The sequence below is a fragment of the Taudactylus pleione genome, unplaced genomic scaffold, assembly GCF_031769625.1.
Source record: "Taudactylus pleione unplaced genomic scaffold, aTauple2 ptg000212l, whole genome shotgun sequence".
NCBI lineage: Eukaryota > Metazoa > Chordata > Amphibia > Anura > Myobatrachidae > Taudactylus > Taudactylus pleione.
The window spans coordinates 1,007,777-1,021,073 of NW_028284614.1; the positions used below are offsets into that span (position 1 = coordinate 1,007,777).

A 13,297-nucleotide genomic window follows, 5' to 3' on the forward strand; every position below is an offset into this window, starting at 1 on the left:
ACCTGTAGTATTGGGAGCTGCAGGCAGGATGGGGATCACCAGGGGCTAGTTGGGATGTGTAGTGTTGCTGTGGAGCTGTAGCTCAGTGTCTGGTACTGAGGGGCTGTTAGAAGATGTCTCTGATCTGCATTGTGGCCCCAGTAAGATGCGTCTGTCTCTTCCCTCTGTGCCCCTAGATTTTACTCCAGCATTCACAGTGCTGGGTGAGTATCCCTGATCTGTTTCCTAACTGGGGAGACATTGGCCTCTATTAAGGAAACTGCTAATCTGTGAATTGATGTTACTATTCTCCTGCTTTCTGTTGAAGATAATGCAAATCTATTAAATTGTGTGTGGTGGGGTGTTTTTTTTTTTTTTTGTGAGCTGATGGAGATATATGTAAGGGAAGACAGTGGGCTGTGAGCCTGCAATTTCCTTCCATTGTTTCTTTGTTCTATGAAGGAGCTGGATGGGCAGCTGTACTTGCTGGCCTTTTTATCTGTGTAATCCACTAATGCAGAGTTTCCCAAACTCTGTTGTTACAATCCAGCGTTTAAGGCTATCCTTGCTTGATTGCAAGTGACTTAAGTTATTATTACCTGAGTCAGCCATGCCTAAATCAAGTTATCAACACCTGGACTCTAATGAAGTAGACCGGGAACCTCTGCACTAATGTATATTGCTGCAGAAAACCTAAATATGGGATGCTTGTGGTCAAAATTCTGCCCCCACTACTTCCCATAAGGATGCTGGGATTCTGACAGGTGTCAGGATTCCATTGCTTGTATTCTAAGGGCCAGCATCCTGACGGTTGGGATTGTAACTACATCCACCTAAAAACAGAGATGTAACTAGACTTCTTGGTGCCCTGTGCCAGAGAAAGCATTGGTCCTCCCCATTTTTCAAATGGGGACATAAGAGTGCACCTGAAAAAGGGCCATGGCTTCATGGGGAAGGGCCAGGGTATTGATAGGGGTACTTCAGGGGCAGGCGGGAGATGTTGGGATAATAGAGGAAGCTATGAGTGACAATGATAATAAACAGGAGAATTGATGGGCTCAAACAGTGCCCCCTGCCTTGCAGTGCCATGGCATGGATTGCACTATGCTAGTTGTGGCCCTGTCTAAATATATCTGATCTGTAAAGGAGTATGGATTTCAAATCCAAAGGCTAAAACTAATCCTGAAGCACTAGGAGAAAAATGTAAGACACCACTTCTAGGAGAAGGTGCTAATAAATTCTATGTAGCAACTTTAACAGGGATTTCGGTGCATCAGACAGCTATAATTCAGTGGTGTGTATAAACATTGTCCTGATATATCGGAACCCCTACACAGGCAGTAAGGAATAACATGCTTGTTTAGTAAGTTTCTTCTAAGATTTTGGGGAAAAAGTCATGTACACTACCAGAAGTCTGGCAAGTGGAAGAGACTTGAGTAAGGCATAGGTAGCTAGACAGAATTGCAGACCAGTGTCCTATACAAAGGAAATGTAGCTGCATATGACTTCCCATTGTTCCAGGTCTCATGAGCCATGGTGCTAAGTGACTTGACCAATAGTCTCTCTTCCTCCAATGATCTCAATGCAGATTACAGGTCTGTCAGGTGCAAGAAAAAAAATCAACCCAGATTAGTAGCAGTTTAGATTTAATGTTGTTCAGCTGTGTAAGAAATGCACTTTCTACAATTTTATTTTCTGTACACCATAAGTGCTGGTTTTGGAGGCTATAGCGGTGTTTCTCAATCTGTCCTTATGGGACCATAATGTGCATGTTTTCAAGGTATCCTCAGGAGTAATTAGTACCACCTGTATATCCAATTAACACACCTGTGCTCTAGCTAGATGACCTGGAAAATGTGCATTGTTGGGGTTCCGTGAGGACTGTTTAAGAAACTGTTCTATAGTTGGACATTAGTAGGTCCTGTGGTGAGATGCTGCAGTACCACTTGTGGCCAGAGATCTCCATATTCATAAAGGCTCGCTAAACATCTGAGTATTGAACATGGTATGTGTAATGTCTGTCTACCTGCTGCAGGACAAGCTGTGTTGGCTATTGGGAATGCACATATAACTTCTATTGTGCTCCATATACCTTCCAGATAATGTTGGGAAGCCTCACATGCTCCATAATGACTCTACTTGTGGGCTCTGGGTAGGACAGAAACCAGATGGCTCAATGATCATTGGTGCTGCCTATGATGAATGCTACATAAGGGAGGAGGTAAGGCAAACTGCAAACACTGGTTTTAAACCATAACTGAATGTAACATGCTGGATCAGACTATAAAATGTTGGTTGGGCTCAGTGTTTTAGGCTCCACTAAGCTACAGCCCCACTGGGATCTGATGTGTTCCAGCACAATACTATAATGCATAATTGCTTCCCAATCTGGCTCATATTCTGTATCTGCATGCATCACTTATCTCAAGTACAACTTGTTTTCTGAATGAAGTCTAGAGTAGTCTTAAAAGCTGAGTTTTAGAGCTCCCTCTCCTACCCAATATCTGAGTTTTCCCACTTTAAGCAGTAACCCTAGTTGACACTATTTATAATTGCCAGAATGCATGTAACTGCACCTGGTTCTTGCCAATTATACATGCCGTGGATCAGAATAAAAATGGGATGGAACTACAGCCTCTGGTTTCAACATAGAAATGGGCCCATCATGGCAGCATTTGGCCATAAATCAATGGAATTAAACCTTCTTCTTTTTTTTTTTTTTTTTGTCGACCACAATTGTGTAGCTTGTCTTTTTGGGTTTATGGAGACACTGGAGCTTTTTTTTTTGGTCACTGGCCATGTACATGAATCATTGGGTGCAGCTCTGCCGTTTCTCATGCTTGGCCTTTGATGATTTTCATCTCCAGACCCCCTAGTCTGGCTATAATACCCACTCTTCATGTGGCTGCAAGCTTTTCCAGCAGAATGAATCGCCCTTAATCATCCAGGTGTATTCATGGAGCATAAACTCCAGTAAACAAGTCTACTAATAAAGAATAGTGACCTAATTGAAGACTGTCTATGTGGAACTTTGCCCTCCAGCAAAACATTTATATGGAATCTTCTTGATCTATATAACCCTTCCCCCTCCTAGCTGACCTATATGAGCAACTCTTTGTAGGATTATGTAAATCCAGATGTACAGTATGTTTCTGTAACTCTGAAATATATTGAGCATGCCTAAAATTGGTCTTCCATTGTAGAATGGAGACTACATGAGGACTCTGATTGCAGAACAAATTGCCAATGGTCAAGTGGAACATCATAAAAGCGACATCCGGTGCCCGTTCCTGCCAGGTAACGCTCTGTTTTCTTTCTTGTCTACAAGATAACAAAATGTTGATACAGTATGTGAAAGTGTAAATGGCAGAACTCTGAGCACTTACTGTAACTACCTTATTTTAGTGTTGGTAACAATAAAAATCAAAGATCTACTTCTGTGGGTTTCACATGTCCCTATACTTGTACTCCAGTTTGTGTGGATGTGTTAAAAGCTATAAATCTCCAACACTGTTTTGACCAGCTAGGTCTTGGATTTCTTAATGGATTGTTAATTTAACAGAATGGGTGGGGAGAGTGTTGGATGTCTGAAGCCTGAGATGCTACAAATGGGAAGTAGAAAATATTTTTAGACTACTAGATCACTGTCTATCACTAGTTGGGACACAGCAGCTGTTAGGACTACACTAAGGACTGTCTCTCCCTCAGCTATGGATGCTCCGAGCCCCAGTGACTGTGCTGCTGTGCAGAGTGGTGACCGCTTGCCTTGTGCCAATGCTTCTGTGACCAGGGCTATCTGTGAAGGACTAGACTGCTGCTTCTCTCCCAGTGACCCCTCTCTTCCCTGTTACTATGGAAACAAAGGTAAGACATTCCAGGGGTTCAGGTGATGTCTATGCTGGATCAGTAATCTAAAAACTTGATTCCATATTTGTGAAAAGTGACCTGGGATCTTGTACCACATACACCTCTGTCCTGGACACTGTACCTGCTCTGCATTATAAGTGTCCCAGGAATCTGTCCGCTTTATCTATTCTGCCCCTTGTCTTTTGTCCTGGTCATGCCTCAATGACTGCTGGTGTACCCGAGCAGCATGGTTAGTGGCTATAAGACTCCAGCAGTTATGAGGGTATTTCCCCAAGGAGAAATTAGGCCATGGATGTTATGTGGTGGTGAAGGACCCTAAACCTGCATAACATGGATGTCTGTTGTGGGTTTACTTATTGGCCCAATCTCCCAAGTAATGCTAGGTCACTAACCAGAAAATATTTACTGCTACACCCTTTAGTCACATGGAAATGTCATATTTACCATGTGACCCCCCCCCCCCCCCGCCCCCGCCCTGCCCTTTACATCATTTGGATAAATACACGGTACTAGTCATAACTGTAATGCCATCAAGGCTGGGTATCATCTGTCCTTTGCACCTTTTTAAACAATTTAAATTTTAACTATCTTAGAGGTTTGTATTTGTTTTTTCTAACTTAGTTTATCCAATCCTCTGGTTGCCAGGTGTAGTGATGGTGTAATTACTATATGCGACCTCATCTTCTAGAACAATCAGCCATGAGGAAAAATTAACATAGGGCCCTAAGCTGGGCAGTGGTGTTCTACTGTACAGAACAGTCTATGGGTAGGATGTATTAAGACTTGGAAAGAGAGCTGAAGTGGCACAAAGCAATCTGCTTCTGTCATTTATTTAAAAGATTGTGCTAGATAAATGAATAGAAGCTGATTTGCTTCTATGGGCCACTTCTCTTATCTCTCCAAGGCTTGATCTACCTGTATCTGTTAACTGCTACTTGTACTGTAGGTTTGGGGATAGTCTGTGCCAGGGTAGGAGACAATCAACCATTTATGAGCTGCCATGTCTAGAGTTCAGGTTCCATAGGTGGTGACCATCTCTAATGTTGCTCACTTGGCCTTGTAGCCAGAGCAAAAATGACATCCATACTGGTGGTTATAGTGTCTGCACTTTCTAAAGTCTTTAATGTAAAGAATCCCAGGCAGACTGGACAAATGTGGCTTCAGTTTGAAAAAGTGAGATTAAAGCTGCATACACGATCTGTACCACCAACGACTTGAAAGATATCTTTCCGTAAAATCATCCTGCCACATCTCTGAACAGTCAACGTTTACAATATTGTGCAAGTTGGTCTGCATGTACGAACAATCATAGATATCGTTGGTGGTTCACTGCATAAAAATGAACAATATATCTTTTAACAATATCGTACCGTGTATGCAGCTTAAGAGCCCTTCATTTAACAAATTGCTTCTGTTGTGGTCCCCTCCAGTGACTGCGCAGTGTACATATGGTGGCCAGGTCCTGATAGTTATCTCTAAGGATGTGACTACACCAACTCTGCTCTTGGATTCAGTCGGTGTCCTCAATGTGGACTCAACCTCATGCCCCATGCTGAGTGTTTTGAAGACTTCAGCTTTCATACTGTTCCGATTCCCTCTCTCTTGTGGTGAAGCCAGTCAGGTAAGTCTTCTGTGTAACTAGAAGTGAGCAGTAACACTGGTGATTGCTCTATATGCCATCTGTCAGATTGTTTCTAAATACTTAATTGCAACTCTCAGTAAGGGCACTTGGTTATGCATGATATGGTTACAATGGGCTTGATCTGGGTCACCTATCATATGGGCCCACTGAAGTAATAGATCCATGATTGCTACATTATGACTTCAATATCAGGATCCAAGTGTCCTGGGAAGACAAGTGGACCCCTAGTCCTGAAGCCTCCTAGAAAAACTTTACTCTGTCAAATGATCCTGAACTGATGTAAATATGAATCTGTCCCAACCATTGAGAGGCTCTAATCCAAAACCTGTTTTGTGCGAAATCTGCTCTCTTCTAATATTGGACACAATGACTGTTGACCCCCTGACCCAAAGGGATATGGGGGGGGGGGGGGGGTGTCTTTGTACTAAGTCTTGGAGAGGGATAAAGTGGATGGAGCTAGAGTACCAACCAATCGGCTGTCATTTCCGCCTGTAAAGTAACAGTTAATGACTGATTGGCTGGTACTTCCTCTCTCTAAGGCTTAGTACATAGACCCCAAAATTACTTAGTTAGCAAATGGAGGGTATGAGGTAGTTATTTGTTTCCTGCATAACTCTGATGTTCCTTTGCCAGGCATTGGATAACTCTGTATTGTATGAGAATACAGTTTATGCCACGAAAGATACAAGGATGTGGAAAGGCTCATCTATTACAAGAGACAGTACACTGAGGTACAGTAAACCATATATTGGTGTAGGTATTTACTGTTGCTATACACGGAACAAGACTGACTATTATTGTCCTAGGCTGACTGTCTGCTGCATCTACTCCCGGACTGGTGTTCTCCCGCTGCAAGTTGAGGTGCTCACCCTGCCCCCACCCCTTCCTGTGTCCACCTCAGGACCGCTGCTCCTGGAGATGAGGATAGCTCAAGGTAATGACTGGTGTATTTCTTATTTGCAGCAGGAAAATGGTTTATTTTAAAGCTGTATGAGCTGTGTAATTTGGGGACGAGATGAGTTTGAGCTTTGTCTGCAACAAAACCTCTCTTCCTAAATTGGAATGGGCACCTGGGCTGCTACCACCAAAGCAATAATGCATCAAACCACTTCCAGGATACTTGTGTAACTGTCTTGTTCTGCCATGAACATGGTAATTCTGTGTGGGATAGTTTATGCTGAGATTTGTCACTCAAGAGCTAGTGAAGTTGGCTGTAGCAGCAACTATTCTGCTTCTAGCTATTATCTAGCACAGACTAAAATGATGGTTTCAGTAGAAGCTGTTTGGTTGCTATGAGTAACTTCCCAATGTCTTTTCAAAGAGTTCCCTCTATGTACCAGATGGCCAAATTATGTTTATTTAGTTGGACAAGTAGTTAAATTCCCCCCATCTGTCATGACAAATTATATCATTTAATATAACTTCTGTATATAGCAAGTAAGGGATATTCAGTCAGATTTTGATCAAAATCTTTAACTGCAGTGTTGTCTAGAAACACGTCTATCTGTGCTGCCACACTACTAGACCCAACAGTGTGACTCTTGGTAGTTGTGAATTGCCATTATCCATAATGTAGTTGGTGTTGTAAAAAATTGGGTTAACCGCTCTCAGTAAAATGTGTGGTGCATGGGTGTCTTAAGAGGATGTAAAGCCTCCATTTGGGCTCCCTCCCCTCTTACCACACACAGCATGGTAGATACAAGCTTAATGCCAGGTGCTATGGCACCCACGCCTTATTCTCAGAGACCTTTTTGTGTGAGTCACAGGGAAAATGGGTGCCACTACTTTTCCTGTGATTTTTGCTGCAGTGCTGGTCCAGTGCAATTTGAAGATGGTGGAGAGGCAAGTATAACCAAATATAGGTGTGGAGCCCCCAGGACCCAGGGGCCTGTGTTCACTTCACACCCTGCACCCATTATAAATATACCCCTGGTGTGGTGCTCATAGTAAAGCAGGGGGATAGTGGTGAAGTTTCCCATCGCTACCAATCAGGCTGTGCTTGGCAAATTACAGTTGGGCCACTTTTCCACTAGCTCAGATTTGATAAATCAAAGAGCTAATGCTGGAGAGCAGGTTGCAATCATGGTCATGTTAGAAGCCATGGATCTGGTAAACTAGTCAGGCAGTGGTGTAAATTCATCCCAGATGCCCAGAGGCAAGTTATAATTTGGTGCCCCCCGTCACAGCCACTGACACTGTAATGTAGCAATTCACATGCAGACAGGCTATAGATAGACAAAGTCAGCAGCTGATGGTCTGACATGGAGCTTCTCAGGTGCTGGGAAGGGGTGCCATGTTTTGGGCGGCTGCGAAGGTACACTCCGGGTACATAGTTACAGCCCTAAGTGGGGTGAATGTTGTGGACAATGGAGGAGGTGCCCCTTCAGTGCTGGAGCCCAGCGGCAGGTGCCTCCATTGTCTCCCATAGTTCTGCCCCTGTAGTCAGGACAGATTGCAATAAGTTGCAGTATTACTTTAGTAGTTACTGGAAGATCTCTAACACACAGGATTGCTAGCATAGGTACAAGAAATATGGGCACTGGAGAACAGGACTTGAGGTTAGGAACAACCTGAAGATCTTGTGAACACTACAGAAGGGAAAAGACAGTCCTCAGTGCGGGTGAATAATATAACATCTGATTCGCCTTGACTTCCACAGCTAATGCCAGTGCCAAGTCTAACAATGCAGCCTTGCACCAGATCCCTCACATCCAGCCTTCTAACAGTTAACAAGCTGTATGCTAAAAATGTAGGAAGAGGTTTAGTTTATGGGCATTGATGGATGCTAAACCTAACCTCTATACTTGCATGTAGATTGTACCAGAGTTGTTAGTGTTACAGGATCCTTGACCTTGGGTTGTAACCTATATTGTGTTGAGCAGAATTTGAACAAATGCCTCATGCATTCATTCTGCTAGATCTGTAAAGGCAAGGATAAGTGCCAATGACTGCATGCTTCTGATAAATATAGAGCATTGATTGTCTATTAGTACATGATGGTAGCAAGGATGTATCCAATATAAACAAACATCTAGTGATGGCAACAAGGTTTCTTCTCTTGCAGACATGCAGTATGCTTCATACTACTTGGATAGAGATTACCCTGTGGTCAAAGTGCTCAGAGACCCAGTCTTCTTGGAGGTCAGAATACTACAAAGAACAGACCCAAACCTGGTCCTGATCTTAAATGACTGCTGGGCCACTCCCTCTCCAGACCCCACCCAACAAGTCCAATGGCCCATCCTTGTGGATCGGTAAGGCTGGCATTCCATCTCACCCCCCCCTTCCTCTGTATGAGACAACTGGGTGTACTACTACTTTACACATGACAAATCCTTCTCGTTCCAGGTGTCCTTTTGTTGGGGACAACTACCTGACTCAGCTGGTCCCAGTTGGCTCACCCACACAGAGCATGTCGTTCCCCACCCACTACCAGCGCTTCATTGTCAGCACCTTCACCTTTGTGGATCAGAGTTCCCAGCTTGCTCTAGAAGGACTGGTAAACCAACTTCTACATGCATAATGCTCTAATCATTGCATGAGGTTATGGGTCTCTCAATATGTTCTACCATGGTGTCAAATTAAGTCACTTCATCGGCCCATTGGGCTACTGAACAAGTAGGCCTTGGGTATGGTACTTCAGACAGGCATTGAATATTTTGTATTTTGGATAAGTTGAATACAGATTACAAATTCCTACACTTTATTGACTAGATTAATCTACTGTGAGGCTATCTACTATGATGTGCATTGGCTTTGATTTACCCACTGTTCTGTTAATGCTTAGACTTGGGCAGTTACCCTCCCCACCAAAAAACAAAACAAAAAAAAAACCTTTAAACCATAACCATGCTCTAAGTGTCAGTGATGAAGACCTGGTTAGTGCAGTCTTTAACAGCATGTGTCCCAAACTGCTACTTTAATGATATCTGTTCCCCAGGTCTACTTCCACTGCAGCGCTTCTGTGTGCGTCCCATCTGCTGCGGATTCCTGCACCAGGTCATGTGGCCAGAGGACAAGTAAGGGCTCTGTGTGCACAAGCGTGCTAGTCTTAGTGGGAGTAAAATGCTAATTTGTATCATGTTCTTGCAGAAAGAGCAGCCAAGGAACCAGAGCAGAAGGTTACTATAAGCAAAGGCCCAGTTGACTTCATTGATGGTGAGAAGCCATCAAATAGACTCTCCATTTCCATTCATGGTTTTTTATTTTTTATTTTTTTTTTAAATGTGACTTGCAACTCCCATTGCAGAAAGTAACATTGAGCTACCTTATGTCTACTAAATGCTGACTTGATCCTTTTGCCTAAAATAGAATACAGAACTTATGCAGTGTTTCTTCATCTAGCCTTGTGGGGTATTGCTATGAGCACTATCTACAGTATAACTGCTGTAGGAAGTGTTTAAATTCCCACTTTCTATAAGTGTTTCTACTGAATGTCTAGGCTGCTGGTATGATGTATGAACATCAAATCTGTTTAATTGGTGTTGAAAGGAAAAAGCTACTTTACCATTTGGTGTCTGGTACACTAATTTGGTAATTACTGATGTTTAGGTGGAGCTGGGTTATAGTGATGTCTACAACTCCATCTATTTACCAAGAATTTAGTCTACGCCAACATCCAATTCTTGTGTTCTGTAATTTATAACTTATCCCTCAAGCAAGTATGTTGTAGTAACTTGATATGGTGGTAGAATTACTAGACTACATATCTTAATCACATTTTATTCCCGCCCAGCTTCAGGTACCTCTGAATCCAGCTCGGCTAGTCGGTGGCTGAGGGGAGCAGCTGCTGGAGGAGGCCTCTTGGTAGTGCTGGTTACTGTACTGAGTGTCTGGCATCACAGGAGTCGGGTATCCACCTTGCACACTGTAAAAATATGAATAAAATGCCAGTCTCACTGACTTGTGTCATTTGTTAGACTTGGTTCAGGAGTACAATGCATTTAGGAAGAGAATGTATTGACTTTAGAGCAGTACACTGCAAATGATGGATTGCACAAAACAGTTTATTTCAATATGGTTAAAATAAAACTCAAACTGAGATTTTAGTAAGGGAATTTGAGTTGAAAGATGTTGCGCTTGGAAGTTTATTCTATAAAGGGTAGGCTCTATATTGTGGTAAGGACTAAATTATGTCATAGCGATATCCAGCTGCACAGATGGGAGCCTGACACCTGAAGAGTATCCACCATTGTAGTCCAGGTTTCAAGGATTTCCTTTCTAGAGCGCAACAAGTGATTTAATTAGTACCTCCAGTCATTTTGATTTAACCATTTGAACTCAAGCATGGATCTTTAATACCTGAACTGTTTGGCAGAGTTTCCCCAAACTCTGTCCTACTGAAAAATCGGCTAAAAAAAAAAAGTTAGCAGGACGGTTTTCAGGATAAATCTCAAGTAATTAGAAAAATAAATTATGTAGTGGGTACATACTCATTATTGTGTTCTTGAACACAGATTCATTTTTGAATGAATGATCTGTCTTAATAAATTTTCTATGCATTTTACCAATTTAATAATGCAATATTGCTTTGTAGTCTAAAGATACACCAGTGCAGGTATTTGCTAGAGATGTGTGCCAACCCCATGTTTTTCCATCTGTAGATCCTTGTGTTTTGGATCTGGATTGGTTCTGCCAAAGCTGCCCCTTGTGTGTTTTGGACTTGTTGTTTTGATTACATAATACAAAAAACAGATAAAATCACAATTTGGGCTCTTGTTTGTTCCTAGTGTTAACCTCCAATAACATTAATTTCCAGTAAATTTACCACAATATTGTTTTCATCCAGTTTAGGCCCAAAATTTGCACCCACCCACCTAGCTGTCTAAGCAGCAGCAACACGTGACAGTTCAACTTCCAACATGGCATATAAGGAAACAAATGGGTTTTTTTTATTCAAGAGGCCTGAGAGAGTTGGAGCATGTAGTTGAAGGCAGGGACAGGAAGGGTTGATTGGTAGTTAATTTTTTTTATTCTGGGGGAGGGGAGGCACTTACAAAAATATTTGACTCATTCACATCAGTCATTGCTCCACAAGAATCCTTGAACACCATACCTGCTGCTATGAGTGGATTTTAATCCCAGAAGGGGACCAGGAAGAGTGCTACTGCTTTATAAAACAATTGACTGTTAAAGAATCCTTTGCAAGGATTCCACTTGAAAAGCATCTTCCATCCTTTACAGGGACATAAAAGAAAGACAGTTAGTGACCTTCAAACTGCTGTCCCCCTTACACAGATATGTGGACAAGCTGAATAGAGCAAATGCAAGGATTGTCTTTCTTGAGCGTCATGCCTGCTGCTGGGAGTGGATTTTCATCCCAGAAGGGATGAAGATACTGTCTTCAATGGACACAGATCTGAAGAGATGTAAAGAGCTGTTGGTAAGCAAAAATTGTCAGCTCAAGTGGCAAATGATGCAGCGGTGGCTTCTTCAGTTTTCAAGCAAAAAGTAAACTCTCACAACACCCACTGGTGATGCAGTGAGTCAACACAACCAAGTTTTAGCTTTTGACATCTGGTTTGGTCAGAATTGCCTACAATTAATGACACCTCTATTGCGACTCAATCTGAAAGGTCACCATTCAAAGAATGGTAGAGGACTCATTAAAAATGTTTAATGATAGCATCCAAATAGGCATGTCAGACTGTCTTCCTACTGGAAGGAACACAGGTAATTTGGAGGCTCTTGCACAAACTGGCTTTTGCTTTACTTGAGCTGCCCACCCTCCAGTGTGTACTCAGTTTTCAGCACAGCTGGGAACCTTATCAGTGACTGACCTATGAGGCTACTTCCCCAAAAATGTGGAAAAGATATCCATCAACATGAACTACAAATTCTGAGAGACCTTTTTAACGTCAATTACGTGCAAAAATTAGAGGCACCTGTAATAGTGGATTCCAATGGGGATAAACTTTAATATGTGAAGATGATGTATACATTGATGAGGAATTGGATGATGGTGACATCTTGCCTCTGTAAAGCCAGTTGGTGCATGTAGAGTTCACTACCAGCAATGTCAGCTGCTCATTGGTTTGTTTGGTCCACCACAAAACAAGCTACCAATCTCTTCATGATTGAGGATATTGTTGGTGGTGAAGATGGCAAGTGCTTTGATCTAGTAGAGAGAAGGGAGCTAACTGATGCTGCACGGCTTGTTGCTTTTTTTTTTTAGCCAGTTTCTGAATTTTGCAAAAAAATGCTTTTGATGGATGTGCTGCAGATGTAACAGGGTGGAGGTTCCTCGATGGTTAAGGTCCATTTCTCTACTAATTTTGGCTTTACAAATGGTACAGATGTCTTCATAACTGTCAGGATTTGGGTTAAAATAATTCCACACCCAAGATGTGGTTTTTCTGGTCTTATGCCCAGCCTATTACCAGGTATCAATGACCTCTACTGTAATTACTCTGGCAGCCCGTTGATGTTAAACCCTTTAGACAAGGCCTTTTCAATTGGCAGCCCATAAGCTGCTGCTGTTTTCGCTGACATTTTAGCCCTGATGCAGGTTTAAGACAGTTGCTAAGCTCCCCCCTCACTTCTCCCTTCTTGTTTTAGCATTTTTTGCGGCTGAATAGAATGGATCACTGCTACTCACATCAGTTTGCGTTGGTGAACCTGATTGGCCATACTGACCAATGTTTAAATTGGGGACTCTGAGCAGCATAATGGGATCAGTGATGTATGTGAAAGTGGTTACTGTGCTTAACTGAAATATTTATTTTTACTTGTATTTTCTTTCTCCTTTCTGTTTTTAGCCTCTCAGCCAACTTATGCAAAACTTTGTATTGGTACTGACTAGAGATGTGC

The 13,297-nt window shown here is 42.4% G+C and overlaps 1 protein-coding gene across 1 annotated transcript; it reads left to right on the plus strand.

Annotated features, from left to right (window-relative positions):
- LOC148517662 (zona pellucida sperm-binding protein 4-like) lies at nt 1–10,961 on the plus strand. Its single transcript, XM_088478231.1, has 12 exons — nt 1–203; nt 2,079–2,200; nt 3,183–3,276; nt 3,688–3,843; nt 5,277–5,467; nt 6,122–6,219; nt 6,295–6,422; nt 8,553–8,742; nt 8,837–8,987; nt 9,429–9,507; nt 9,581–9,646; nt 10,224–10,961. The coding sequence occupies exons 1-12, from the start codon at nt 146–148 to the stop codon at nt 10,367–10,369; spliced, it is 1,479 nt and encodes a 492-aa protein (XP_088334357.1). The 5' UTR covers nt 1–145; the 3' UTR covers nt 10,370–10,961.
- The last annotated feature ends 2,336 nt before the right edge of the window (nt 10,962–13,297 follow it).